The following is a 26,997-nucleotide window of genomic DNA, read 5'->3' as shown; positions in this document are numbered from 1 at the left end:
GGCGTGCCCAGAACGCTGCCAGGACCGTGGGGCTGGCTGTGGGTTCAGAGGCGGGATGCGCCCGGGGACCTGTGCCCAGCCTCCTGCCTGCCTCGCCCTCCTCGGCACAGGTGTCCAGAGGCTGGGGAGTCTGTTTGAACAGTGCAGCTCAGCTTGGCTGCACTAAGTACCGGGAGTGCAAACAGTCCTGCCACCCCCCGCCCAGCCTTTTTTTTTTTTTTTTCCATGGAGAGCAGCAAGTCAGGGGCAGGGACCCCCTCAGAGACCTAATGGTCCTCCTGAGGCCATCGTGTCTCACCTTCTGCCTCCAAGTTGGATGGGCCTTTTGGGGCCAAATCAGATGCTCCCCTTCACTCTGCCCAGGGCCCCTTGGCAGCCCCCAGCTTCTTACCCATGATCGCTTCAAGCCCCCAAGCTTAGGTGCTGGGAAGAAATCAGAATGAGTGTGAATAAACCTTGTACTCAGTTGCCTTGGCTACGAAATGGAGCTAGAAGGATGGACCCGCCTACTGGGGGAACCTGGGGATGAGGGAACTGGGTAACAAATTGGGGCAAAGCAAACATACAAGTGACAGTCTGGATCAGGAACTGTCTGAGGGTTGATGCTCCTAATCAATTGGATGCACTTGCTTTAGAGCTTTTGCTGAAAATTTTCCTTGCTTGAAATCTTTAGCAGGTTAGCTTGGGAGGCTATGTTGGTGAGATATACATGGGAATAAAAAGAAGCTAAAAGTACCTCCTGGCCCTGGGGTGTTAATGGTGGTTTGATCTGGGGGCGGGGGGGTGGAATCGAGGGTGTTTTCCTCTTTCTGTTCTTCGCTTGTGTGTGTGTATTTGCAACAGCTTTTCTGAGATGTAATTCACATACTACCATTCACACAGTTAAAGTATACAATTGAATAGTTTTTTTGTTCAAGTATATTCAGAGTCCTGCAACCATCTCCACAATCAATTTTGGAACATTTTTATCACCTCAAAGAGAAACCTTGTACCCTTTACCTGTCACCTCTATTTGCCCATCCTGCCCCGTTGACCTCAGGCAACCTTTAATTTGCTGTCTCTGGATTTCCCTAGTCTGGACATTTCATATAAATTCAATCATACAATATGTGGCCTTTTGTGTCTGGCTTCTTCAATTAGCATAATGTTTTTAAAGTTCATCCATAGTGTAGCAAGTATCAGTACTTCATTCTTTATGGCTGAATAATATTTCATTGCACGGATGTACCAACATTTCACATATCCATTTATAAGTTGATAGATATTTGGCTCCTATGAATAATACTGCTATGAATATTCGTGTACAAGTTTTTTTTTTTTCTTTTTTTTCTTTTGTGGGACTGTATGTTTTCATTTTTCCCCTGTATGTATTTAGGAGTGGAATTGCTGGGTGACATGGTCACTCTACGTTTAACTTTTTGAGGAACCACCAGACTGTTTTCCAAACTGGCTATACCATTTCATATCCCCACCAGCAGTGTGTGAGGGTTGTCAATTCTCTGCTTGTGTTTTCCGGTGTTTCCTGTCATTACAGGAAACTGCTGCGCCAGCAGACACCGTGAGTTGCCAGCCGGATAGCCTTTCCCTCCTTCCCGGCTAACAGAATCCCACGTTTGTACATGTCAGCCCCAGGCAATGGAGCATGACTGATGTCACCCATCATGATAATTCTACTCCTCGCTGTCTCAGGAACAGCCCTGAGAGGGGGCTTTGTGTACGGGCAGTGGAGTAAGTGAAGATGCATAGGGGTGTGGGGCAAGTGAAGCCAAACAAGGCACCATAGTCCTGGCCTCCTCCTCGTTCCTGGGGAGCCCTGGCTGGTGAAGCACACCCAGTTGGTTCCCTGGAGGCAGGGAGGCTGCGCTTTCATATTCCCAGCCCAGGCAGTCATTCAGGCGTCCCTGGCTCTGCACCTACAGGCAAAACAGCTCCAGGAGCCGGTGGATCGTCCACTGAGGAGCCCCAGGTGCTGCCAGGCCATTGGAAGCGAACTCACGTTAAAGCAGAGGAGAGGGGCCCAGAAATGGGGAGGGGGCCAGGGGATTGACCGCCCCTCGCAGCCACTTTCCAAGCTCCCTTGCAGCTGGGGCCACCTGTGACCCAGTTCTGGCCAATTAGATGTGGGCAGAGGCAGCTGCGGAGGTGCGGGGCAAAGGTGTTCCATCCAGACCAAGGGTTTGGCTGCAGCCGGCCCCGCCTTCCGCCCATCTGCCCTGAATGCACAGATGACGGCACCTGCTCAGCCACCTCGTGTCCTTGAGGGAAGGTCAAGAGCATTGCAAAGACGCTCAGCTGATTTCCTGCACACGCCTACCTCAAGATGTAAAAAAGTCTTTTTTTAAAAAAATGTTTTATTTACTTATTTGTGCTGGATCTTAGTTGTGGCAGGCAGGCTCCTTAGTTGCGGCATGCAAACTCTTAGCTGCAGTGTGTGGGTTCTAGTGTCCTGACCAGGGATCAAACCCAGGCCCCCCTGCGTTGGGAGTGCAGCGTCTTAACCACTGCACCACCAGGGAAGTCCCTTGAGATTTAAGAAAGTTTGACACATAAGTCCTATTTGTTTAAGCCAGTGTTACTTCCCAATGGTTACATAAGTTTTCTTTCCTTTTAATTGTTCCAGGCTTATTTGAGTTGGAAGGAATAGGAACACACTCTGGTTATCTCAAGTAATTGAAATAATTCGTGGTAGGAAGCCGGGAGCAGCCAGGGTTCTGGAAGAACCGGGCCATGACCTCACTCCTAACTCTCCCCCATTAACGTGCCCTGCCCACCCCCTCGGGGTGCCCCCTCCCCTCATCCTGTCCCAGCGGTGATGACTCCCTCTGCTGAGTTCCGCTCCAGGCTGACCCCGGCATCCGGTCAGCACCAGCTCCCGTTGCCCCCTGCTTCTTTCTTTTGGTATTGCTTGGCTCAAATCCTCTCAGAGGCTGGGGGTCCAATAGCACCTTTTCATGTGAGCCACTTCACAGGTGTCTGGCCGTCCTTGGGTCATGCACGACCCTCAGCTGATGGGCCCCAGCCAGGGGTGGCGGCATCACATGTACAGGTGTCACTTGGAAGGGACGGTGCAGAGGCAGACACCACAGGCGTTATGTCCAGGGCAAGCAACCATGGTTTGTGTAATGAGAGATGGGGGGCGGGCGGGGAGGGAGAGAAGTCTCATAGGAAACGAAAGCAAGGTGGAGGATGTTACTATTTTCAAGTGTATGAATGATCAAGGGAGTGGTAGTGAGGACACGGGGGTCCTCATCTGCTCTAAGGCCAAAGCACAACACACACACAGTGGGTGGAGGTGCAAGCGGCAACGTGGAGGCTGCATGTTAGGAACATCCTGACGCCATAAGTGTGTGGAAGGCAGGCCCAGGTGTCCCTGCAGCACCTCATCCTCCTGCGGTTTAGGTGGGGCCCTGTCTGGGGGTTGCGGGCACCTTCTCTGCAGTCCTGCTGGTTCTGGGTCCCTGAGGCCACCTGGGGGGTCTAGAACCTTCTTCTGGAAGGCCCTCGTTGCACCCAGAGCTTTCCCAGACAGCACCACACTGGGAAGCGGGCTTGTCTTGGGGCAGAGGAAAGCGTCTGGAGTCACAAATCTCCCCCTTGGCTGTTTCTTCCTCGTGTTTTGGAGAGACTGGAAGAGAGCGCTGGCCGTCATCTTGTCACTGCAGACTCGCTACGTCCTGGCTCTAAGCTAGGGCTGTACTTACACCTGCCAGGCCGTGTGACAATCAGGTCCCATTTTATTGCCCTGGAGAAGCTCCACATGTGAAGAGTTCTCTCTTTACCGTTTGGAAAGCTATCGGCTGCTGTCTGGGGGACTTGGGCAGGTCTTAGCAACCTCTTCATTTATTTATTTATTTTTTATTTATTTATTTTTAAACATCTTTATTGGAGTATAATTGCTTTACAATGTTGTGTTAGTTTCTGCTGTATAACAAAGTGAATCGGCTATACGTATACATATGTCCCCATATCCCCTCCCTCTTGCATCTCCCTCCCACCCTCCCTATCCCACCCCTCCAGGTGGTCACAAAGCACCGAGCTGATCTCCCTGTGCTACGCGGCTGCTTCCCACTAGCTATCTATTTTACATTTGGTAGTGTATGTATGTCCATGCCACTCTCTCACTTCATCCCAGCTTACCCTTCCCCCTCCCCGTGTCCTCACGTCCATTCTCTACGTCTTAGCAACCTTTTTAGCCCGAGTATCCTCACTGGGTCTGGACATGGTCCGCAGGTAGTGGTGGTTGTTCTCAGGTGGAAGGAAAGGAAGGGAGAGAGGGGCGAGCACAGCGGGAGAGGGGCCGTCTGCGACAGGTAGGGGAGGGGGGCTGGCACAGCCGGCCTGGAGCCCTCCCTCCCTCAGGGCCTGGGCAGGAAGGGGTGCCAGGGTCACTGTGGGCCAAGCCCTCCACTCCTTTGTGGACCCCCTGTCAAGGGCGTCCTCCCACCTGTCCCCTGCTGCTGCTGCTTCCCTTCCGGCAGGGCATTACCTGACTGGAGTTTAAGGCAGTCTTTCCCAGGAGCTCTTCTGGCTTAAGGGGGCCACAGAGCTAAAGAACGGAGCCGTTAATGGTGGACTTGGTGGGAGGTCAGCTCGAGAGGTCCTCAGAGCCCTCCGCGCCCCAGAGGGAGCCCCCGCCCCTCCCTCCCTTTACTCGTTCAATACACACTAGTCGCTGCCCTCTGTGTGCTGGCACCTGCTTTGGCTACTCCCCTGCCTGGCTGTGGCCTGGCTTGGGCAGGTTTAGGAGGGAACCCGCAGGCCTGCAGGGACCTCTGCTGCCCGTCAGACATTGACACCTCCCCACGTGGGCACCACTCCGTCCGTGAGCAATGGACGGCCGCAGGGCATGATTTATAATCCCTTTCGGGGAATTATTGCTGCTAATGGGCTGAGCCAATTTGTGCTTCCCAAGCGGGGAGGGCAAAATCAATTAATGGAGAGTCTAACATGGCCAGGCCTGACGGCAGAGTGTGGCCTGACATCCGGCAGTGATAAGGGAGATTGGAGGAAAAAGGAAAAACACCCCCCCACCAAGATCAATTTCACGTACAGTGGGCAGAGGATGCAGAGCAAACAGAGCAGCTCGACACGGGCCTCTTTCCATCTGAATGAGCCTGGAGATGAGGGGAAGGCCAGCCTGCCCACCCGCCGTCCAACATCGGTATTCTCTCGAGGAGCCACTTAATAGGCACGTATCCGCACAAGTGAAAAAGGCACGTTCTGGACCGGAACTAAGGGGAGGGGCTAAGGCCCACCTGGCCCAGGGACATCCCCTGCAGGGGAAAGGGTAGGCGGAGAGAAGGAGCTCTGGTTTCAGACCCTGCTGGTGGCACACGGGGCCAGAGTGACAAGCTCTGTGTGTGGTTGTCTGGGCTCCTGGCGGTGTCCCCCCAGTGAAGGGTGTGGGAGAGCCTCCTGCATGGAGGCAGGGGGTGCAGATGTGTGTGGGGCTTTGTTGGCCCTCCTGGGCAGAGAGTAAGATGTCAGGGGAGGTCCAGCCCGACGGGGTGACCAACAGAGAGAGGGGAAAGCGGAGGGGAGATTCGAGGGAAAGGCTCAAGACAAACAAACAATCAAACAAACATACCAGTTATTGATCTTGTTCAGAAATTTCCATTGTTTATTGGAACACCAGGATTCCTTTCTCACGGGAAATCTTTCCCTGAGCCCCAGTGTGTAGCGCAGTGGAGAGCGGGGCTCTGGTTGAAGTTGGGGGCGGCTCCCGTTTTCACCAGCCCAGAGAGCTGGATGCAAGAGCCCCCCACCCGTGATTCTGAAATAGATGTCCTTGCCTAAGCTGGACTGTCCTCGGAGCAGACTCTGAGGCCGAATGTGGGTGTGACTAGTTCATCTGGGAAGTGATCCCAGGAAATGATCCCAAGAAAGAGGGCAAGAGAGACAGGGAGGAAGGCGGCCAACACAGTGTGTGTGACGGAGCAGGTGACTCCTGTGGGCACCGGGGGCTCCACCTTGCTGGGCTCTTGGGGACACCGTGCAGGGCTCACTTCAGAGTTGTCCCCAGGGCGGAAGGAGGCTGGGGTGTTTATCCACCAGCTCCTTTCCCTGTCAGTTGAGGATTGCTCCAGGGCAGGTTACCTCCTGCACTGCCGGCTTGCCCTGCACACAGGCCATCAGAAGGCTCACCTCACCAGTTTCTCTTCTCTTGGGGATCAATGTCCTGTACTGCCTTTGCTCCCATGTCTGAAAACCATTGTTTTACAGTTTTGTCTAGTCTTCAGTTGCTTAAAGAAGGAGGCTAACTCAGGTCCCTGTTGCTCTATCATGGCCATAAGTGGCAGTCCCACTTTTTCACGTACAGCGTGCTCTCAAGTGCCTTTCGATAGGCAGCACGGAGGGACGGAATGAACTCTGAGAAATTCCGGGTCTAGTCAGGGACTGTCTCTGGGTTTCAATTTCTGTAGCTGTCACTACAATTAATGCTTCATAACTAACCACCCCAAGTCTCAGTGGCTAATGACAACCAGCCATTTATTTTCAGGAGGATGGGTCTTTGGGTCAGCCAGGGCGCAGCTGACCTGGGCTGGGCTTGACGGGGAAACTCTGCTCCAGGCTCCAGCGCTGCGGGGCTTGGCTCCAGGCTGCAGGCTGGGCTCAGGTCTGCTCACTGCATGTTCTGAGATGTAGGCTCAGGGGGCAGCACCTGCCCAGGGCATGATCTTCCCAAGCAGATCACTGGCGTGCAAGAGGCAGGCCCAACCATGCAAGCACATTTCACGCCTCTGCTTGTATCATATCTGCCAATATCCCACTGACCAAAGCAAGTCACAGGGCCAAGCCCAAATTTAAGGGGTAGGGAAGTGTACTCTGCTCCCATGAGGCCATGGCAAAGCTTTGGATGTATAATTCTATTACAGGGGGTGAAGAATTAAGGCTAGTTATTCAGCCTACCACAGTTTCTCTATCTGCTTTCTAAAACTCCCCCTTTTCAAGGTCCGAGAAAGTCACATTCCACACCTCCCTCTTCCTAACGCTTCCTGCCAAGGGAATGGCGGAGCCAGTTCAGTTCTAGTAGGAACTGGGCTGGGTCACTGGCCAGGCCGCTTTCTGGAAGACATTTTGGAAAGCTCCACATTTCGGCCTGGAGTGAACTCAGATACTCTGGACCTCTTCATGGCTCCACTGAGCCTGGGTGCATTGCTGGAGAGTCTTTTCAGAACATTTCATCCATTTCTCCCATTTGCAGGGGCCAAAGAGCTTTGGGGAAGATGCACCGTGGTGGAGCAGGTGTCCACGTCAGAGGCCAGCTTCCCTTGGGAGGGACTTTGGGAGCTGTGTTCCTCTCTTCTTCATTTCCTCTCCTGCCTTAGCGATTGTTCTGGGAGGTGGATCTGCACCCTGCATGGGGCCACACCACATGTCCCTGTCAATAAGGCCTTTGGATCCAGGAGATAACTTCTTGGCAGGGGAGCTACAGTCTACACACTATAAGTAGCTCCAGAGGGCCGGGGCACTAAGGTGTGCCAGGTACACTGTGGCTGTTTCTGATGGACTCTGGCCCACTTCACGCCATCCTCAGGGCTCTTGAGAGACAGAGAGTGTGCGCGTATTTATGTGTGTGCCCTGTGGACTCCTGGGGAGGTTTTTAGAATCAGCCTGTAAGGGCTGTTTGGCCTCCCCCGGTTCTATGGACTTTCCTGAGGACTTACCACGTGCCATAGAACTGCGAGGGCCACAGTGCCCAGTGGGCCTCAGTCACAGAGCCCGAGGGAGGTCGTGGGGGCCTGAGAAGCAGGAGAGCTGGTTCTGACTCTGATACTCATGAATTGAGTACCAGCTCGTGCAGGGGACACAGTGATGAGCAGGACAGACAGGTCCCTGTTGTCATGGAGATTTTAGTCTTGGCGGTGGTGGTGGGGTTTGCGGGCCATTAAAAAATAAGCAAGTAGGGAATTCCCTGGCGGTCCAGTGGTTAGGACTCCTCATTTTTGCTGCCATGGGCCCAGGTTCAATCCCTGGTTGGGGAACAAAGATCCCACAAGCCACGCGGCATGGCCACAAAAGGAAAAAAAAAAAAAAGCAAATAAAGAAAGATGTCAGGTAGTGATGATGAAAATATAACAGAGTGATGGTCACTCTAGTTGGGGTGATCAGGGAAAGCCCCCCGAGGAGGGGCCATTTGCCACTAACTGGCTATATATCAACAAACAGGTCCTCCCGTTTGCTTTAGTTTTCTAATGATATAAATGAGGGTGCGGGAGGAGCTCTTTGGGCCTGCCTAGCTTTGAAATGTCATGACCTAGCTTCTCCTGCATGATCCTTTTACCCAGACCTGAAAAGGGGTGGGGGAAGCCGATTATGCCGTGTTCTCTCTCTGCTCTCTCTCCGGGGTGGCGAGGGCCTGCACTTAGGGGACAGAGATAATGGGAGCAGTGGACAAGCGCTTTTATTCAGTTGGCTTCATCTCCAGGTGCCATCCCCCTCCCCCCTCCACTCCCCTCCCCCGCTGCAGCTGGCTTGGACCCTTGCTGCCAGGACCCTGAGGTAGGCGGCAGTTCCCCTAGGGGCTCCGGGGTGGGCATGGGGTGGCCCACCCACCGGGCCGCTGGCTCTGTGTCTGGAATGCTGAGAGGGCTCCTGAGACGAGACCCCCAGACGTTCCCCCCGTGGGAGCGGGGAGAATCGGCCCAAATCCTGCAGAGCCCTAAGAGGCGGGGTGAGGGCAAGGCCCAGGGCACCCACACTGCCCCTCTCAGCTCTCTGCAGAGCTCCCGGAGCCGTCCGCTGCTCTCTGGGTGCTGCCATGTCTTTAGACCTGGCAGTGGGGCAGCAGGGGTGGCTCCCTGGAGATACAGCTGATTCAGGCACCGCCTACGGGTTGTCCAGGCCATGGCGGAGGGTCCGGCCTGGGAGATCAGGACTGGCCATCAAGATGCCCTGGATTCCACTGCTTTGGCTTTGGCTCTGACCTGCTGTGTGGCCTGCCCCAGCCATTCCTGGGCTCCTCAACCAGGGGCTGGGGCAGGGAAGCGGGTGGGTAAGTAGCTAAAAATAACCCATTATTATTTCCCCCTCATTCTACCAGTGTGAGCTTCCCCTGCCACTACACTAGGATGGTACTATTTCACAATCTCAAAGTTTCTGATCATCTGCGTGAAACACCACCACAAGAGTAAGCTAAAGCCCTCATCCCGCCCCAGCACCCTGGCATTGCCTGGCTGCCAGCAGCTCCGGCACCCACAGCCAAGGATGGCACCGTAAGCCTGGTCCCAGCCTCACTGGCAGCCTCCAAGATATCATCCTTAAAGAAGCAGCCCCTCCACCAGAATCAAAGTCACCAGTTGCCCCCAGCAGCCCACAGATCACTGCTGAAGACAGGGCCTTCATCTGTACTCCGTTCTTGCTGCCACAATGCACGGTGGACGCTTATTGGAAACCTGAAAGGAGACAAGTGTTCTTGGTTAGGCTATGCGTGGAGCACGGACCCCTCCTGGATGGAAGGGCAAGGGGAGGAGGCTGCAGGTCACCACTCTGGGTGTCGGGCAAGGCACCTCTCAGGGCCTAACTTCCCGGGGAGTGCACTTACCCCCCTTTGCAAAGGTTTCATCTCTCTGAGTCAGGACCCACCCTCGTTCTCCTATCTCATGATTTTCACTGACCCTCCTACTTAATTCTTGCAGAGATTCTCTCCTTGCTTTTTGCCCCAGATGTTCATTATATTCCATGATGGTTCCTCCTGACCACGTGGCTCCATCCTGTAGCCTCCCATAGCTGGATATGGAGAAGGGTTCTCTGGACTAAGAAGCAGGACCCCTGAGTTCTAGCCAGGATGGTCCCCAACCCGTGGTGTGACTTTGGGCAAAACATGTTTGTTCTCTGGGCCTCACTTCCTCATTTCCAAAATCGCTGGAGCAGACAAGATACCTGGAAAAAGCAAGGTAGCTAGCATAGCTCCTTGCTTTGCAAAGAGTGGTCCACGGACCAGCAGCATTGGCATCTCCAGGAGCTTGTTAAGAAATGCAGAATCTTGGGCCCCCCCAGACTCACCGGACCAGAAAAGTGTGAGAACTAGTGTGAGTGACATGCAGTTAATTTGCTTAAAGTTTGGCTATCATAATAAGAGCAAAAGGGAATTTCTGAAGATTCTCAGGTAAAGAACAGAGTGTTTAAAAAAAATTGCAGCAGGCAGAGAGATTGAGGGGTGAGGCAGCACGGGCAGCTGGGTGTGGCTGCGGGGACCTGGCAGTGGGAGAGTGTGGGCGTGGTCCGCTTGCTGTTGCTGGGGGAGAATCGGTAATTCTCTGCGACACATCGAATGTGGGAGATAACGGGGAGGAAGAGATTGAAAACAATTCAAGGCTGTGAGCCCTTGGTCCTTCAGACCTAGTTCTGTGTGCAAGACCCCAGGCAGGCCTCACTGTTTAATTAAATGGAGATGGTCCTTATTTTTAAGACGTTCCTAGCTGTCCTGATTGAATCCCAGGACAGGAAGGGAGAATGTCAGACACACCAGAGCATGGGAAGGTAATGTGCTCTAGTCACCCTGGATGCATGGTTCCCAGCTCTGCTACAGATTGGAAACCCCTGGGGAGCCCTTTGGAATCCTCCTACCCAGGCCACTCCCAGGACGGGTTAAATCAGAATCTCTGGGGTGAGTCCGGGCGATTCTGAGGGACAGCCAGGCCGAAACCCATTGCTTTCATCTCTCTATTCCAAGGACTGGCGAGGGCAGGTACCGGGGACCACCAGGCATGTGGCTGCTGAGCAAGTCACGGGTCTGATGCTTCCTCTGCCCCACTGACAAGCACCCAGGGCCAGGATTAGTGGGAAGGAGTGGGAAGGAGTCTGAGCCAGCTCCCACCCCAGGGCTGTCACTTGCCCCCCAGACACTTGCCTGTGGTGATGACTGGGGGTAGGGCTGGGGCCAAGAAGAAACGGCGCAGGGCTGGGCTCAGAGAGCGCAAGATGCCAAGACATAGCTCCTCACATAGACAGACCTCAACCCATGACAGATGTGCCATTTCCAGTTCACTCTTTACTTTATGAACCTTATTTAAGTGATGGAGCTCTCAGTCTATATTGGGATTTTGTGACTGTAGATTCCCAGAATGGAGGGTACTGCTGCACCATTTACCAAACAATCACTGGTCTGTGTTGGACCAGTTCTCACCACAGAGGCCAACTTCCCCGATGATGGCTCCCTGGCGCTCAGCAGTTTACAGGGGACTTTTATGGACGTTGCCTCAGGAGAGGCTGACCACCCAGGCAAAAGGTGGAATCTGAACTTGACAGATGTGACAGGGATGCTGGAGGAGGTGACCTGCCCAAGGTCTCCCATGGCGGAGACAGCCCTTGTGTTTGGGTCTCTTCCCTCCCAGATCTGTGTTCTTTCCACTTCGCTGGGAGGGCTCCTGACTGAAGGAGAGAGCCAGGGGCTTTTCAGAACAGAGGTGGTGGGGTTGGGAGCTCAGGGGGGCTTTGGAGCCTCTTCCTGGCACCAGCTGGAGAAGAGGGCGTCGTGGTCACGTTGGTCACACCAAGGTTCCCGTCCAGACAGAAATACTTCCAAACTCAGGGATTAAGGAAGATTAAAAAAAAAACAAAAGGCACTCTAGAAAGGGGTTAATCTCTTAAAGCCATCCTTGGCAGTTAGAAACAGCAAATTTGACACCATGGATGACTAACGTCCCTTACGGGGGAGATACACCTGTCCACGTGCGCCCCTGGCAGGGATTTAAACGCTCCACAGCTTTTCCACGAATCCTAAATCAAGTAGATTCATCCTGGCCCTTGGTGAAGTCTAAGAGCTGGACAAGCTGGATGAGGCTTGTGTTAAATCACTCTTTCTGGGCTCCTGCTCCCAGGCTGACGGTCACAAATTCCCCATAATGAGCACTTCTGAAGGAGCCCAGGCAGACAGCGCCGCTAAATTAAGAGCAGAGGGGCCCAGGCCAGGGGAGAGGGAGTGTTTGCTTTGGCTGGGGAAGTGCCTGGGCCCCGGCCTGTGTGTTTGCCTGCCAGGGAGGCCTGATAAGTGGGCTGCGTAGAAAGCGCTGCGCGGTGGGACCTGGGCCATCTGTGCATCGGGAGAGGCTGCACCTGCTGCCTCTCAGCCCCGACCTGGCCGGAGAGGGACCCTTTGTCACCCTGTTTTCAGCTTCCCTGTGGCCCCATGGTCACTAAGAACCTGGGATTTTTTTCCTTCCCTTGAGAATAAAAACTGAACCCTCGAACTTCTGTTTGTTTTGATGAATTACTTCCAGGCTGCTGTTTGTTTGGAGAACAAAGCTCCCCAGCTGCAGGGAGGGTGGAGGCCAAGAGAAAACACCGGCCAGCAGGGTGGCTTTCCAGACAGCACGGCCCAGTGGAGAGAGCACGGGAGGCCAGGGTCCTCCTGGCTCTGCCATTTGTGAGCAGTTTCCTCTCCTGTCAAAAGGGGGATCACACTCTTGGCTCTGGGTACCTTACAGGAGTGTTGAGGGAATAATATATGCGAAAAAAACGTATAACTGGTAACCTGCCATACACATCGTAATAGAAGCGCCCCAGTCTTCGGCCCAGCTTTCTGTACCCAATGGGCCTGGTGTCAGCAGGAAGACGCCATCCTGACATAGACCTTGGGTGTCTGCCTCTTCTCTTCTGAGAAGGTTGGATGATCACATCTCTATTACGTGTACAAAAGCTAAGTAAACATAACGTTAAAGTATTGCTTATTTGTAGACTTCTTGATGGGACAAATAATGGTTGATTTTTATGAATTTGTTCACTGTGGGGTGTGTCTCCCAGCCCCAAAAGCCAACACTCCCTCCACTTATGTCCTGGACATCATCCCCTCCAGTTCCTCAAAGAACTTTCTCTCCTGCAGTTTTGGTCCTCTTTCCCAAATCATAAATTCCCTTCCCCCCACACCCAGCACTGGGACATTCCTTTCAGTATATAAACGAGTCTTCATGACCCTCACATGTCCCGTTCAGGCGGCGGGTGAGTCCAGGCCACCCTCCCCCTGGACCTTCCTGGGAAGGTACTTCCCTGAGAAGTGCGGGCTCCTGGTCCTCTACAGTCTACACTACACACGGCAGCCAGAGCGAGCTTTCGAAAGCCCTGATCAGATCACATCACGCTATGGTTTACATTCTTCACAGAGCTCCCACCACTCCTGGAATGCAAGCCAAGGCCCTTACCCTCACCTACAAGGTCCATATGATCTGGCCTTGCTCCCTGGCTCGGCTCCCCCAGCCTGTAACCAAGCCAAGCTCCTTCCCCTCCAGGGCTGGTCACGTTCTGCTCTTCCCAGACTGAATGGAAGGTTCACTTCCAGAACCGCATGGCTACGCCATCCTCACTATTCAGCCATCAGTTTCAAGTTCACCCCCAACCCAGTCTCCCCAGGGATCTCTACACATTACATATTTCAGCTACTTTAAAGCACTTATTGGCACCTCGGATGACCTTATGTCTTTGTTGATGTGGTCATTGTCTGTCTCCTTCCTTCCAGAATGTCAAGGGCTTGAGTCTGTCTTGTTCACTGATATGGCCCCAGCACTGGTACAGGGCCTGACATACAGACGGTGCCTAATAAATGCAGTGTTCATTCACTGATTGGCTGTTCAGTATTGTTCTGTGTCTGATACATATCATTAGAGTATTTGGGGGAGAGATGGGGCCTTGGAGAGCACTGAATCTGAATTCATTTTTTTTTCTTTTTTAGACAAGGAACGTGAGGATGAGAGAAGGCAAGGTATGCGGTCAAGGCGTCACGGCAGGTTGGTGTCAGAGCTGGCGGGTCCCAGGTCTCAGAAAAGACTTGACAATGGTGCTGATGCTGCTGATGCTAGTGGTGAAGAAAGAACAGTCAGCAGGCTGGCATCCCAGTGAGGGTGAGGACGATATGACAAAGGCCACCCTTTCCTTGGGGTGCTCTGTCCATGTGCAAACCTCCTACTATCTAAACTGCAGGGAGTTGGCGGTGAAGCTGCGTGTAGGCCTCTCGGGGCAGGTGGCGGACATCATAGGATCCAGGTCGGCTGTTTCACCCATCAGGGTGCCTTGCTGCCAGGTGAAAGCAATGCCAAGCCTGACTAGTAGCCTTTGGATTACAGTGCTGGGCTGAGGCTAAGACTAAAAGCAGGGCTGGGGCAGGGGGCCCCGGATGGAGTCTAGTCCCTGTGGGTCTCCAGGGAGAAGGAAGGAGAAGAGAAGGCCTGTCCACGGTGGCTGGGTAGGTACCAAGACGAAGGGGAGAGGTCAGTGATGGAGGCCAGGAAGGGCCTTCTCTTTCTCTTCCTGTTTCTGACACACCACATATTTCTTCTGTAACTGTTACCATGTCCTCAGGCCTGGGCTTTCAAGTGGTGTTTACATCTCCAACTCGCTGGCAAGGACCACGCTCCAAAAGGAGAGTGAAATTTTGAGCCAGGGGTTAAACAAGTTACCAAACCATCACTCAGCCCTTCCTGTTTGGAGAGGGCTGGGCAGAGGGGAGTGGGCTCTGGGCACAGGCAACAAGAGGAGCTGAAGTTCTGGAGGAGGGAGAGCAGCTTTGCCAAGCAGGGCAGGGGCACCTGGGCCAGCCACCCCCTTGGCCTGTCTCGGTGTGTCCGATGCTGCCTTCTGGGGCTTTCTCCAGGAGGAGGCCAAGGCAGCACACGTGAAATGACTGCAAGGCCAGGCCCGAGGCTTTGGGAACATTCGGGAAGCTTCCAGCTTCCTCGGCTCATTGTTGCTCTAGCCTCCCCACCTTCGCTGCCCCTTGACCATGGCCCTGGAGGAGCCGCCGGGGAAGGTGCACTGACCTGTCCTCTGCAGGATGCTCTGTCTGGCCTTGATGAATGCCAGGATGTCAGAGTCTGTCCGGCTGTCCCCCGTGAGCGGGACCGACGACACTGGCCTCTCCGGGGTCCTGGGGACAAGCACAGGTCACACTTTACTACGCCTTATGTTTGGCCCCAGCGCTCACCTTTCCATAGTGCTTGCCCGCGTTCACTGACTGGATCTCACCCAGGGGCTGTGGGCTCCTGCCTCCTCACCCCCCTCCTTCTCTGCAGCCCCCACAGCAATCCTTCTGCACCCAGACGAGGCACGTGTCCCCCAGTCCTTTGGCTCAAACCCTTAGTGGCTTCTCATCACTCTTGGAATGAAATTCAAACTCCGTCTCTGTGTGATGTGGGCCCGTTCACTGTGCTCTGGCCATCCTGCTACTCTGTTACACCAAGTTCCTTCTGGCCTCAGGCCCTTTGTCTTGCTGTCTCCTCTTCCTGGGCTGCTCTCCCCTCAGACCCTTACACAGCTGCACACGCTTTCTCTCAGCACCTTCTCCATCCCCTCACCCCACCTTCCTCTCCCTGCACCCACACCCCCCCACCCCTAACTTACCCAAACCAAGCCCATTCTACCTGGGGCCAGATTCCTTCAGCACCCAACTTAGATGTCGTATCCTCTAGGACGTGTCCCCACTGCATCCCCGTCCCCTACCATGGCTTAGCTAGTTGTTCCTGAGACAGAGATAAGTCTTCTCCCTTCTCTCCTTAAAAACAGAACCATAATATTTAGCCCAGGAAGTTGCCACATTAAAAAACTGCATTTCCCAGCCTTCTTTGCAGCTATGTGTGGTCAGGTGACCAGGTTCTGGCCAATGAGATTTGTAAGAAGTGAAATCCCCTTAAAAAGAGAGGGATGCATGTCACCTTCTCCCTCCTCTTTTTCCATCCACCTACTATACATAAAATCCCCCTTGAGAAAATTCAAAGCAAGGTACTCTCCTGGCTCTGCCAGGCGTCCATCCTCACACCTGTCACTCCACACAGCAGGTGACAGTATCCACTCTCTTAGAAGGCAGCGAGGATTATAAATAACAAAGGGTTGTTCGTTATCACATGTAATTTTTGGCGTTCCAACTGCAAGCCAGCGAGAAGTGCTAAAGTAGAGTTGTGGCAGGGAGCCTGGGACAGCTCTGGAACTGTGTGTTCTGTCCAGGGTTGGGAGGGACGGTGGGTGGAATTCACCCTTGGACGGCCTGCCTGCCACGGGAAGAAGGGCATGCAGGTATTCTAGTCAGAGGGCATGGAGACACGTGCTGGGGAGAGGCCTCGTCGGCTTTGTTCATCCTGGAGTGAATGGCTCACAGGCCTGAGGCCAGGCTTCTCAACTCCATGCCCTTCCCTGCCTGGGGACTCTGCACAGGGCTGGTGGGCCACGTGGAACTGCCCCTGGGCTGGCTCCTGTTCCTTGAATGCCCCCAGGTACGTCATTTACAAGGATACATGAAGCAACTCTGCCGGCATGGGGCCCCAGCGACCCTGGGGAAAATTCCTTGGCTCTGGGAGTTGGCATCTGTGAGAGATCCCAGGGAATTCCTGGGGTACCAGGGCGGAGGCCTGCCCTGGGCTCTGTCTGTAAGGCCACCCCACAAGGGGCTGCTTGGGTTGTGAGGGAAGCAGATTGGCGATTTCAGCCTGCTGCACCCACGGCAGCGGCTGTCACAGGTGTCAGAGAGGGAAGACCACAGACCTGTCCTCCAGTGGGGTGCTGGGGCTGCTCTGCTCCTGGCTGTGCAGGAGGGGGCCAGGCGAGGGCAGGATTTTCCTGGCATACACATCACTGCAAGAGACAAGTCGACGAAAGAAAAAGGTATGGGAGGAGGTTTACAGAAGAGAAATTTAGAGTTTATATCTAGGAGCTGTATGGACTGAAAGTTTGTCTCCCCAAAATTCATATGTTGAAATCGAATCCCCAGTGTGATGGTATCTGGAGGTGGGGCCTTGGGAAGGTAATTAGTTTGGATGAGGTCATGAGGGTGGAGCCCCCATTATAGGATCGATGCCCTTATAAGAAGAGGAGGAGAGATCAGAGCCGTCTCTCTACTAGGTGAGGGCACAGAGAGGAGGCAGCAGTCTGCAAACCAGGGAGAGGGTTCTTACCAGAAGCGGATCCTGTGGACCTTGATCTGGGACTTCCCAGCCTCCAGAACTGTGATAAATAAATAAGTACCTGTTGTTTAAGCTGCTTAGTCTATGGCATTCTGCTATGGCAGCCCAAGCTGACTATGGCAGAAGCCAAGAATCCTCTGTTGTGGATGATGATTAGTCAGTTCAAGCTGCTATACCAGAATACCATAGACTGGCTGGCTTAAACAACAGGAATTTATTTCTCTCTGGAGGCTGGAAGTCTGAGATCAGGGTGTCAGCATGGTCAAGACTGCTGACTTCTCGTTGTGTTCTCACATGGTAGAAAGAGAGTGAGCTAGGTCTCTGGCCTCTTCTCATCAGGGCACTAATCCCATTCATGAGGGCCCCACCCTCATGACCTAAAGGCCCACCTCCAAAGACTATCACTTTGGAGGTTAGACTTCAACATATGAATTTTTGGAGGACACATTCAGTTTATAACATTCTGCCCCTGCCCCTCCCCCCATTCAAGTCCTTCTCATGTAAAATACATTCATTCCATTCCACCAGCCCCCGACTTATGCCAGCATCAACTCTAAAGTCCAAAATCTCATCCATTGAAATATCATCTAAATCAGATATGGGTGACACTCAAGGTATGCTTCATACTAAGGCAAAAATGCCTTGCCAGCTGTGGACCTGTAAAACCAGACAAGTTATGTGCTTCCAAAATGCAATGATGGGACAAGCATAGGATAGACATTTCCATTCCAAAAGGGAGAAACAGGAAAGAAGGAGGGAGTGACAGGTCCCAAGCAAGTCCAAAACCTAGCAATGCAAACTCCATGAGATCCTAGGGCTTGAGAACAATCCTCTTTGGCTTGACGCTCTACCCTCTGGACCCACTGGGGTGAAGGTCCTGTCTTCTGGAGCCATGGGTGGAGTTGCTGCTGGGCTCTGCTGGGCAGGGGTCGTGCCCTCATAGTTCTGCTGATCAGCCCCACCCCCACAGCTTTGGGCAGAGGCTGTCTGGATTGTTGAAAGCAAGGCTATGGTCCCCCCTTTTGAAATGGAGGAGGCAGCTGTGATGATCTCTGAATTGCCTTTGGGGTCATTCTTCCCTTGTCTTGAAGGATAGTGCCCATTCACAACAGAATAGCTCTATGGTCCTGTCCTGTGAGGTCCAAGAAGTCCACCAGCGTTCCTTTCTTCCTCCCATCTCCTTCTGCTTCAGTTCAGTCTGGCAGTTTTCCTGCTGGGGAGGCTGATGAAGTCTGGGATTCATACCCACACTAATCTCCTAGCGTTCTCTTCTGAAGATGTTTTCTCATTTTTTGCTGTATGGATAGGCTGACAATTTTCCAAATCTTTAAGTTCTAGTTCCTTTTTGCTTAATAATTCCATTTTCAAATCTTTCCTCTCTTCTTGTATTCTGCTATAAGCAGTCAGGAGGAGCCAAGCCTCTCCCTCAACACTTCGCTTAGAAATCTCCTCAGCTAAATGTCCAATTTTATCTCTTGCAAGTCCTTCTTTCCACAAAATGCTAGAACATGAACACAATTCAGCCAAGTTCTTTGCCACTTTATAACAAGATCACCTTTTCTTCACTGTCCAATAACATGTTCCTCATTTCTGTCTGAGACCTCACCAGAATGGCCTTTACCATCCATATTTCTACCAACATTCTCTACGTGATTATTTCCATATTCTCTAAGAAGATAGCAGCTTTCTCTACAGCTCTCCTCTTTCCTTTCTGAGCCCTCACCAGAACTGCCTTTAAAAGTCCATTCATGACAACCTCAGCATCTTCTAGCACATGCTTCAAAACTCTGACAGCCTCTACCCATTACCTGGTTCCAAAACTGCTTCTACATTTTTAAGTATCTGTTATAGTAACACCCCACTTCTGGTACTAATTTCTGACTGAGTCTCTTTGGGCTGCTATAACAAAATACTGTAGGCTGAATGGCTTATAAACAATGGAAATTCATTTCTTACAGTTCTGGAGGCTGCAAGTCTGAGATCAGGGCGCTAGCATGGTTGTGCTCTAGTGAGAGCCTTCTTCTGGGTTGCAGACTGCCGACTTCTTGCTGTGTTCTCACATGGTAGAGTGAGCTAGGACTCTGGCCTCTTTTTATAAGGTCACTATTTCCATTCTCGAGGGCCCTACCCTCATGACCAAATTATGTCCCAAAGGCCCCATCTCTTAATACCCTCACATTGGGGATTAGAGTTCAACATATGAATTTGGGGGACACATTCAGTCTATAACAGATGGTTTATACAATAATTTTCATTGCTAGAGCATTGCATGTACCAGCTGTGGTCGTGGAACAAAAACAACAATGATCACAACTGTCATTTATAGACACTATCTGCACACCAGGTCCTGGGAGGGTGCTCTGCAAACATCACACCATTTAATCCTCTCAATAGCCTTACCATACCATCCCCGTTATATAGATGAGAAAGCTGAGGCTTAGAGAGGTTAAAGAAATTCTAAAAGTTGCCCAGTGGTAAGTGGCAGTATCTGGATCTAATCACAGCTCTGTGAGGCTTCAGAACTTGTGCTTTATTAACCGGACTCAGCTCTGGCATTCTGAGGAAACACATGCTGGAGACACATGGCTTATCCCTGGCCACATGGACTGACCCTGGGTGGCCCTGGCTGACCGGCTCTGTGCTCCCTGAGTGAGGAGTTAGACCCAACAGCTCATGCAGATGTAGTTTTGCCCATTTAACTGATGCGCGCTCCTTGCCTTGGATTCTCAGTTGGGAAACAATGGAACCCAACAGCACCGCTTGGGAGGTGGAGAGGCAAGCTATTCTGGGATGTCAGTGACATGACGGGATCCCCTCCCTTGCTTTGCAATGTCCTGCCTAGACACAATATCGGAGCAGAAAGAGGCCTCCGAAGTCACCTGGCCAGAACCCTCATTTCACAGATGGGGACTCTGGGGGTGACTGGCAGGCAGGGTTAGAGACAGGTGCTCTGGCTTTGCTCAGCACGCGTCAGCAGCCCCAGGCTCTCCACAGGCCCAATAACCTACTGTCCCAGCCGTGGGCACTGCTTCCTCTCCAGCTCCTGTCTTCTGCCCTCTCCTGTCTCAGCCAGGGCAGGGCCTCTTACCCTGGGCCTGCCTCCACCGGCTCAGGACTGTGGGTCCTACAAATGGGAAAGGAAATCAGAGCCTGGGATTTTTTTTTTTTCCGCCCTCAGATGTCTATTTTCCAGCATCCCAGAGACTCTGCACTGAGTCTTCGGGTGAGCTGAGCATCTGTGCTGTCAGATGAGGGCCACTGTAGGACCAGAGGCAGCCACAAGGTGGCAGGCTCTGCATGCCTTTCTTTGGAGAACAGAGGCAAGTTCCTAGGGCTCGTTCCGAATGGTTCCTGGTGCAGGCTTCAAGTAGGGAAGGAGAAAGGGCTTTCCATCCCGCAGGTGCTGCAATGACACCAGGTCACGGTCAGTTTGGAAGCTGCAGCAAGTCTTGCAAGATCAAGCCACTGGCACACCAATGGCTCATGAACTCAATGGTTTCCCGGCCGAGCCTTTACTAAGATTCCAGGGAGTGCTCACAGGTGCTAACTGTTGAGGGTTGGGAGTGGGTGGAAGAGGGCAGAGATGGAGGTGACAGGACAGATGGGGGCATCCAGCACCCTCTGCAGAGGCCCAGCTGCCCATCCCGTTGCCTTGAGCAGCTCCCGCAGGAGGATGGCGCAGTGTGAAGGCTTGGGGCTCCTCTAGCCGCGAGGCTGCAGGAGCATCCCTGGATGCCATAGCTCGGCCTCTGAACCCTCAGGGTCATACCACAAATGACTTTTGTCCTCTCTCCTGACCCACGAGCCTTTGATGGTGAATTCACTTCTCACGCTGACATTCCTTCTGGAGAGAGCGCACACCCGCCATCAGAATTAATCATCTCTTCCTTCGCAAGGATTAGTAAGTAATATTAATAGTAATTAGGCCTCCTAATGATGGTTGCCCATCAGAGTGTTGTGAATTTAGTGTGATCAGCCCACAGGCCCAGAGCATCCCTGGGGAAGTGATGCAATCAGGTTTCCGTCAGAACCCGAGGAGCAAAGGACCAGCCCCCGGGCTGCAGTGGGTCCATCGGGAGCAGCCTCTCTGGAGCTCAGGGGAGACAGGCAGCTGGACTCTTACCCTCCTGTTCCAGCAGCTCTTCAGTGGCCCCGGGACACTCGCCTGCTCGTGGAAGAATAGTGTCAGAGGGACCTCGATGCATCTTACAGATGAGACGAGGGGATCCCAAAGGGGGAGCTGGCTGGCCCGAGGGCCAGCACCCAGAAGAGCAGCCTTTGTGAAAGTCTAAACTGAGGGGACTCCTTGCAGGTAACCCATGGTGAGCTGATGGGCACCTTTGAGATCCAAGGTTCTGAACTTCAAGGTTAAGGATCTCTTGGCAAGCATATCCAGGGATCACCTTAACTTGGGATACCTAAGGAATATCCAGGAAGGCCAGGCCAGGATAGGCCCTGCCTCTCAGACAAGGTAGATGCTGGGGGAGGATTCTAAAGGTGTTTCCTGAGGAGATCCTAGGAGGCCTGCCCGGTGGCCAGTTCTTATACCCATGCCAGGGTGGACACTCTCTCAGAGAAGCTGGCAGAGGGATGGACAAATGGACAAATAATAGAGAGTGGCCTTGGCTGAGAGGGAGCATGGGAGGAGGGGGGAGAAGCATCGGGAGGAGGATGAGAAAAGGGGGAAAAAGAATGTAGGGTGGGAAGGGTTAGGCAGAGCAAGAAAGTGGGGGAAAGGGAGGGGAAGATGGGAGTGAAGGAGTGAGGAGGAGAGAGGGGGAGAGAGGGGGAGGCAGCGGAGCATGGGGGGCTGGGGGGGGAGGAAGGAAGGAAAAACCGTGGCTCAACATGGAGCCTGGAGTTCAGGCTGAAGCTGCAGCTCGTCCCATTGTTAACCACAGAGTTCAGAGCATCACGTTCCCTTCCTGGGCCTCAGTTTTCTCATTAGTGAAATGGGATTGATTTCAGGGTTTCTCAACTGAAATGATGGGGCCAATCATCCCATCCTTGGATTGGAGTTCCCAATCCAAGGGAGTTCTGGTTTTCCAGTCAGAGGTTGGCCTTCTAAGGAGCCATAATTTTGCTCTTTGAAAATCTTGGTCTCTTGGGAAAATCAGATCGTGGACCCATGGAAAGAGTGGGGACCCCAAGCAGGAGGACCTGGCACTTGGAGGAATATGAGAAAAACACATTTGTACGAAATAGTGAAGAATATGAGTGGGAAAATGTCACCTTCTACTAAACAACAGGATACGCACGTGTCCCTAAAGGACAGTCATGGTCATTAAGGTTAAAGGAAACTGATGTGAGGAGTGAGGGGAGAGGGGTGGCCAGATGCTGAAAGGCCTGGGTTCCAACCCTGGTCTCACCTCTTATTAGCTGGATGACCCTAGCAAGTTAATTGATCTCTCGGAGCCAGAGTGTTTGCATCTGTAAAATGGGCGCAATGATAGAACATACATCACACACGTGTTCAGTGCCTGGCCCTTAGAGCCCTCAGTAAATGACAGGAGATGTGATTACCGTAAGAGAGGAGAGCCTTGGAGAAGTCTCCTTGGAGAATTTAAGGATGCCAACAACTAATCCTCCACAGTTGGCTGTTCACAGAGAATGTCTGCGAAGCCACGATGACCGGGGACAGGGTCTCCTCCCTGCCTCACCCCTGGTAGAGCTGTGTGAGCTCTTCTCTGCCAGCTTTTTAAAGCAGTGGCAGGTGACTTCTTCATCAGAGGAGGAGCCCAAGACCTTGCCCTTGCCAGTCTCTAGCAGGACCCTTTTCCTCTCACCTGTCCACTGTAACCTTTCCGCCCACAATGAATGGTATCTGAACTACTCTGTGGGAAGGAATTTAGGGGTGCTGACCGCTCATAGCCAAGATGTCTTAACAGACACTTTTCAGGACCCTTGGTTATCTCTGCCAAAGGTTAGAGCTCCCACCAGAGCACCGGCTGCCACCACAGATGACAGAGCCTGAACAGCACCCCGAGCCTGCCTGAGAGTCCACTCCCCAAAGACCCTCCTTCCAGCATCATCAAAACGCTGGGGGTAGAGCTCAGGGAGCATGATTTTGGGAGAAGCTCCTATAGGTAACGTATTTCACGCCTTTGAAATTCAAGGTTCTGAGCTTCACTTGGCAGGCATGGTCTATGTCTACCTTATAGCACTGGAGTAGTTTCACCGGGCCTTTCCCAACACACACACACACTTCATTGTCTTGAAGCAAAAGAAAAATTAGAGCTGGAACTTCCTATTTGCTGGGCAGGATACTCCTACCAGTAGGAGCTTGGAAGAGGTCAGAAAAGAAGCTGGAGAAATAGTCAGGGGTTCTGAGAAGCCTCACACTGGGGAGGAGGGCTTATTCTCGTGTGGCGGACACTCGAGAGGCTCGGATTGGAGCCAGAGCAATGACTGTGGGAAGCTCTGGGCTGGCTGGACTAGTGTTTTTCAAACATGCTCTGTGAAGTCCTGGGGTTTCAGGGAGGGGGCCCAGTGTGGGGCAGCAGGAAGGTATTAGGGGTTGGAAACTCAAGTATCCCAGAGATTAGCAGATACCCAAGGGAAGGCACAGAGAGGGCCCGTGTGGGACACTAATGCCAAGCTCTGTATTGCCATGGAGAAGTGCAGCTGCCTACTTACACTGCCCTTAATTTTTTTAAAAAAATGAATGGACTATTTTTTTACAAAAGTTTTAGGTTTACAGAATATTAAGCAAATAGTACAGAGAATTCGCATGTATCCTCTCTCTCCCGGCTTGTATTTTCCCCTATTACTAACATCTTGCATTAGTGTTGTACGTTTGTTATAACTGATGAACCATTATTATTAACTGATGTCCCCAGCTTACATCGGGGTTCACTCTTTCTGTTGTACGATTCTATGGATTTTGACAAATGCTTACTATTGTATATGCATCATTACAGTATCCTACAGCATAGTTTCACTGCCTTAAAAATCCCCTGTGTTCTCCCTATTCATCCTTTCCACCCCTGCCCTCTCTCCCGGCAACCACTGATCTTTCTACCTGTGTGCATAGTTTTGCCCTTTCCAGAATGTCGTAGCTGGAATCATACAGTATGTAGCCTTTTCAGACTGGCTTCATCACTTAGTGATATGCATTTAAGTTTCCTCCACGTATTTTCATGGCTCAATAGCTCATTTCTTTTTATCATTAAATATGGATGTACCGTTTGTTTCGTTTTTCCATTCACCTTTTGAAGGACATCTTGGTTGCTTCCAGTTTTGAGCAATTATGAATAAAGCTATAAACAACCATATGTAATTGTGGATGTAAGTTTTCAACTCATTTCGGTAAACACAAAGGAGCATGATTGATGAATCGTATGGTAAGGGTATGTTTAGTTGAGTAAGAAACCACCAAACTGTTTTCCCAAGAGGCTGTGCCATTTTGCATTCCCACCAGCAGTGAATGAGAGTTCCTATTGCTCCACATCCTCACCAGCATTTGGTGGTATCAGTTTTATTTTATTTTAGCCATTCTCATAGGTGTGGAATGGTGTCTCATTATTGCTTTAATTTGTATTTCCGCAATGACATATGATATGGAGCATCCTGTCATACACTTATTTGCCACCTGTATATCTTCTTTGGTCAGGTGGCTGTTCAGATCTTTTGCCCATTTATATCTGTTTTTCAAATATTTTCTCCCAGTCTGTGGTTTATCTTTTCATTCTCTTAACAGTGTCTTTCACAGAGCAGCATTTTCCATATTAATATAGTCAAACTTATCAATTTTTTCTTTTGTGGATCTACACTGCCTTTTAAAACACCAGCATAGCCAAACAGAACACACCTTGCCGGCTGTTAACCTGGGGCTTAGGGGCTCACATAGGAGATGTCTCCTAAAGCCAGAATACAAGCCGAAGTGCTGGCCCTGAGGGCCAGGTCGGGGGATGTGAAGAGGTCCAGGGAAAATGTCAGCCAGGTGGTGGACAGCTCTCTGGCTGGCTGTTTTGTTTTGTTTTAAGAATAGTTTCAGATTTAGAGAAAAGTTGCAAAGATAGTACAGAGAGTTCCCGTATACCCCATACCCAGTTTCCCTCATTATATAATCTTATATGAGTGTGGTACATTTGTCACAACTAAGGAACCAATACTGATACATTATTATTAACTACCGTCTGTTCATTATTTGGATTTTCTTAGTTTTTCTGATCTAGTTCCCATCCAGGATAGCACATTACATTTGGCCATCATATCTCCTTAGGCTCCTCTTGTCTGTGACAGTTTCTCAGAATTTTCTTGCCCTTGACAGTTTTGAGGAGTACTGGTCAGGTATTTTGTAGAATGCCCCTTGACTGGGACTTGTCTGACATTTTCCTCATGACTCAACCAGGGTTATGGGTTTTTGAAAAGAAGACCACAGAGGTCATTGCCATTCTCATCACATCATCGGATCAGGGACACCATCTGGCAACCCCCTCCCCAACCCCTTTTAAAAAGCTCTATTTCACATTTCCAACATGAGAACTCAGCTCCTGCTGAGACCCAGGCAAGGAGCGTTCCTTGGCAGTCGAGGCCGAGGCCCCACTCCTGCTGGCCTGTTCTCTGCCGTGCGGACAGCGGGCCTGTCTCAGGGATGGAGGATGGATGAGGCAGGTGTCATTGGCTCTACCGCCCGCGCTGTGCGGCTGGAAAGAGACAATAACGTGGGTGGCATGAGAAGGAACCTGCCTTCAGAAGGTGTGTGTGTGGGAAGTAGAGTCTGTGCTGGCTCATGCCATCACTCAGGGACACTGGCTCTGGGCGTCCTCACGGGAGGCTGCCCACGTCTCTCCTGAGTCTGTGCTAGGACAGAGTCACTAACCAGAGGTCCCTGGGTCCTGGCAGGCTGACTCCCCTCTGCCTTACCCAACATCCCCTCCACAGTTCCCCCCTCCCTCTCCTCTCCCACTACTGCCAACCGCTTCTTCCTACCCAGCGGCAGGACCAGGGCTTGCACAGTGTGGTTAAACTGCTTCTCTTGTCACTGGGGCAGTAGGTCCACTGGCTGTCAGAGCCGGAGGGAAAGGGCCGGGGCGGGGGGGAGGGGTCGCAGTACTCCAATAAAGCCTGAGAGCCACTGGCCTGAGTATTTTCAACTAATTTAACAGTGAAAGTCACTCATCTTCCCGGATCATGCAGCCTACACTTAGAGCATCAAGACTGGGTTGAGGAGAGGTAGGGCATCTTTTCTGGGCATCCCAACCCTGTCGCAGGGTTCTCCCCTTACCTTTTGTTAGAGAGAAGCTGGGACCTTTCGTGCTGGGATTCTGGCGTCTGGGGAAAGGGTTTCATGTGATTCAATGAATTCACTGCTGGGGAGTTTACCTGTTGGTCCAAGAGAAAGTTTCACAGTGTAAGCATGAATCTAATGACATGGGGAAAATGTCTTTGATGTTATTTCTTAAAGGGAAAAAGCCAGCTAGAAAAGTTGGTATGTACATGTGTGGGAAAAAAATAAATCTAGATGTAGTCATGACCTTAATGATGGGCATCAAAACATTCTCTTTGGATGGCAGGATAATGGGTAATGTTTGATTTATTCTTTGTCCTTTTCTGTGTTTTCTAAAGCTCTCCAAATTGAGCCTGTATTACTTTTTTTTTTTTTTTTTTAAAGATTTATTGATTGATTGATTGATTGCTATGTTGGGTCTTCGTTTCTGTGCCAGAGCTTTCTCTAGTTGTGGCAAGCGGGGGCCACTCTTCATCGCGATGCGCGGGCCTCTCACTATCGTGGCCTCTCTTGTTGCGGAGCACAGGCTCCAGACGCGCAGGCTCAGTAGTTGTGGCTCACGGGCCTAGTTGCTCCGCGGCATGTGGGATCTTCCCAGACCAGGGCGCGAACCCGTGTCCCCTGCATTAGCAGGCAGATTCTCAACCACTGCGCCACCAGGGAAGCCCTGTATTACTTTTTAAAGTTAAGAAAAAGTGTTTAAAATGTGATCTGACAGTTCTCCAGAAGTCCTTTCTGGCTTTGCTTTCCCTCGTCCCAAAGAGATGCGGGCAGAGTCAGGAGCGATGCATTCATCATGCATCATGCATGTGGGGGCAGCTCCAGCAGGGTCCTGGAAACCTTGTGTGTCTCCACACAGGTCTCCTGAGCAGCGATTAAACC

The 26,997-nt window shown here is 51.9% G+C and overlaps 1 protein-coding gene across 1 annotated transcript in view; it reads right to left on the bottom strand.

Annotated features, from left to right (window-relative positions):
* Nucleotides 1-13,899: 13,899 nt before the first annotated feature.
* Nucleotides 13,900-26,997, bottom strand: part of KIF6 (kinesin family member 6) — a 395,266-nt gene continuing 382,168 nt past the window's right edge. The window contains exons 19-22 of the mRNA XM_061197444.1: nt 26,113-26,210; nt 16,465-16,554; nt 14,696-14,857; nt 13,900-14,044 (exon numbers count right to left, since the gene is read on the bottom strand). Coding sequence (XP_061053427.1) covers nt 13,900-14,044; nt 14,696-14,857; nt 16,465-16,554; nt 26,113-26,210 — 495 coding nt within the window. The remainder of the gene's footprint in view (nt 14,045-14,695; nt 14,858-16,464; nt 16,555-26,112; nt 26,211-26,997) is intronic.

The sequence above is a fragment of the Eubalaena glacialis genome, chromosome 7 (genome assembly GCF_028564815.1).
Source record: "Eubalaena glacialis isolate mEubGla1 chromosome 7, mEubGla1.1.hap2.+ XY, whole genome shotgun sequence".
NCBI classification, from domain to species: domain Eukaryota; kingdom Metazoa; phylum Chordata; class Mammalia; order Artiodactyla; family Balaenidae; genus Eubalaena; species Eubalaena glacialis.
This window is presented reverse-complemented; position numbering and strand designations above follow the sequence as displayed.